The sequence below is a fragment of the Pteropus vampyrus genome, unplaced genomic scaffold, assembly GCF_000151845.1.
Source record: "Pteropus vampyrus isolate Shadow unplaced genomic scaffold, Pvam_2.0 Scaffold4865, whole genome shotgun sequence".
NCBI classification, from domain to species: Eukaryota; Metazoa; Chordata; class Mammalia; order Chiroptera; family Pteropodidae; genus Pteropus; species Pteropus vampyrus.
The window spans coordinates 1,886-4,273 of record NW_011893646.1 but is presented as its reverse complement, the minus strand read 5'-3'; the positions used below and the strand labels follow the sequence as shown (position 1 = coordinate 4,273).

At 59.9% G+C, this 2,388-nt stretch overlaps 2 protein-coding genes across 2 annotated transcripts in view; both read right to left on the bottom strand.

Moving 5' to 3' along the window:
- Positions 1 to 11: 11 nt before the first annotated feature.
- On the bottom strand, positions 12 to 1,845 carry LOC105310504 (calsyntenin-1-like; the record flags this gene model as incomplete). Its single annotated transcript, XM_011386680.2, has 4 exons — positions 1,671 to 1,845; positions 1,181 to 1,407; positions 557 to 727; positions 12 to 163 (listed from the first exon to the last, which is right to left on the bottom strand). Coding segments are annotated over exons 1-4 (675 nt in total), but the record flags the coding sequence as incomplete, so codon positions are not given.
- A 341-nt stretch (positions 1,846 to 2,186) lies between these two features.
- The window catches only part of LOC105310505 (calsyntenin-1-like), a 2,066-nt gene continuing 1,864 nt past the window's right edge, over positions 2,187 to 2,388 (bottom strand). The window contains exon 4 of the mRNA XM_011386681.2: positions 2,187 to 2,259. Coding sequence (XP_011384983.1) covers positions 2,187 to 2,259 — 73 coding nt within the window. The remainder of the gene's footprint in view (positions 2,260 to 2,388) is intronic.

Genomic DNA, 2,388 nt, shown 5'->3' with positions numbered 1-2,388 from the left:
GGAAGCTCCGCACTCACCTCCACCTGAAATTCATTGCTGATGTAGCGTCCATTCAGCTCCGAGCAGACGAGCTTGAACTTCCGGTCAAGCAAGGACCTGGAGTGCCAGTTCCGATAGCGCAGGAGGTGCAAGACCTCCTCGTAGCTGGCCATGGTGTCCACACCTGCGGGTGGACGTGAGAAGATGGCCTGGTGGTGGAGGCTGGGAGCAGGGGCAGGGCCGGGACCAGGGCCAAGGCAGGCTGCAGAGAGGCTTCTGGGTCGCCTGAGCGAGCCCGCCACACGTTCTGGCTCTCCCACCACAGTGACAAGTGCAAAGTGTGCGGGGGCGCGGGGGGGTCTTCCCTCTCGGGCTGTGTTGCCACGTGCCTGACTTCTACCTCTCGTAAGGGCCGGACACAGGGCAGGGCCTGCACGTCCTCGTCCTGCCTGGGAGGACGCGTGTAGCTGGCACTGACCCCGGTTAGCAGCCCAACTCCCATCTCCTCCACGACACTGAGTTCCAGATGCGGGGTAAGGCTCGGCGCCCCCAGACTGACGGGCCCCACTCCTCTCACCTGTGAATGTCATGCCCAGGCCAGAGCTGCTCGCCTCGATGCCACTGTGCTGCAGACGAGCCGCGTCCACCTCCAGGCTCTCCCACTCCGGGTTCAGCTCCTCCCCCTCCACTGTGACCTCGCAGGTGTCCAGGTCGTGCACGACCTCCTCAGACACCAGGGACTCTTGAACTGCGAAAACAGCCCACCCAGAAATAGCAGAGGCCGCGGAGCCCAAAGAGGCTCGTCACACTGACAGCCTGCCGGCTCATCCTCAAAGTCACAGAGTCTTTTTAAGGACAGGTGACGGAGGAACGGGAGAGTCAGTTTCAAGAAAGGGGGTACTTGATGCACCTAGGAGCACTGACCACTGGGAAGGCCTGAGATGTGGGCTGAGCAGCCAGCAGAGGTGCAGCTCCAGGTGTGAGACACTGAGTGTCTCCTGCAACAGTGTCGTCCTCGACCTCCTCGGGGACAGCGAAGGCCCCTCCAGGTGGGTTCCCCAAGGGAGAATGCACTCTGGCCCCGGCCGGATTGCAGAGGCACACCCAGAGCAGCAGCAGGCACCCAATCTCCCGAACCCCAGAGACGAAGGGCCCAGGCGGGGAGCAGGGTTCTTGCCACCCCGGGCACAGGGGCTGTCACCTGTGGGGTCCTCGTCCCCTTCGCCATCGGGCTCCACTTCCCGCGTGATGGTGCTGATGATCCGAAGCTCGGGAAAGAGGAAAACCCCCTCCGAGCTTTCAAACTCGGAAGCCGCTCGAGCAAAGTGGTGGACGCCACTCAGACTGATCTTGGGCTCCTCGGGCTGCAAAACCATCACGCAGCCGTCTACCGGGGGGACTGAAATGCAGGCGGCCTCGTTAAAACACCTGCCAGCGGGGAAGGGAAGGCCAGGTCAGGGCTCCGAGAGGCAGGTGGAGGTGGCACACACGGATGCCACAAATACGGACGACGGCGGCCACTCTCGGGATGTGCCCCCAAACCACTGAAAGACATTGTTCAGACTTTCCGGTACGGGTGACGGCCACCGTTCCTCACGGAAGGGAGGCGGGGTCGTCTAAACACCTGAGCACACACGTTTCCTTCTCGAGGATCAGCGAGCAGACGGTTACTGTGAAAAGTCAGCAGGTACCTGACGGTGCTGCTGAGTTTGAGCCTCCGGATCCCAGGTGTGGGGAACTGCCGGGAGTTCAGGTAGGCGACGTGCTGCACGGCCTTCTCCAACTCCCTGACATCCTCTCCCTCCAAAGTCAGCATCGACTGGCTGGGGTTGGCTTCAATCTGAAATCATGCCAGAGAGAGAGAGGAGAGGCATGAGGCTTTGACTGCAAGAGCTGAAATCAGGAGCACTCTGGCCAAGAGGACTAGCTGGGGTAGATTTGCGCTGGTGGCCTGGAGAAGGACAGCTCACGTAATCGCGGGGCCCAGACCCTCCTCTGTGATGGTAAGAGTCTAAGGGGCAAACCCACCTGTGGTATAAGAAGTATGCATTTGGCCTCGGTCCCTGGTTTCTGGCACAGAGCCTCTAAAACCCTAGGGATTGCCTAAGTGACAATCTGAGCGTCTTTTACAATTCACAACGAGCCCCTCCCAACCACTCCAGGGTTTATTCTGGCTGAGGTGACTCTTGGTGGGGTCCTAGATAGTTTCAGGATGGGGACTTTTGCCAGAAGAACCAATCATGAGATGGGAGGGCTGGAAATTTCACCTCATCCCCAGAGCTAAGGGACAGGAGAGGGGCTGGAGGTTGAGTCAATGCCAATGGCCAAGGACTTAATCATTCGTGCCTGTGTAATGGGACCTCCATAAAAATCCTGACAACAGGGCCTGGGGGTGTGCAGCCAGTGACC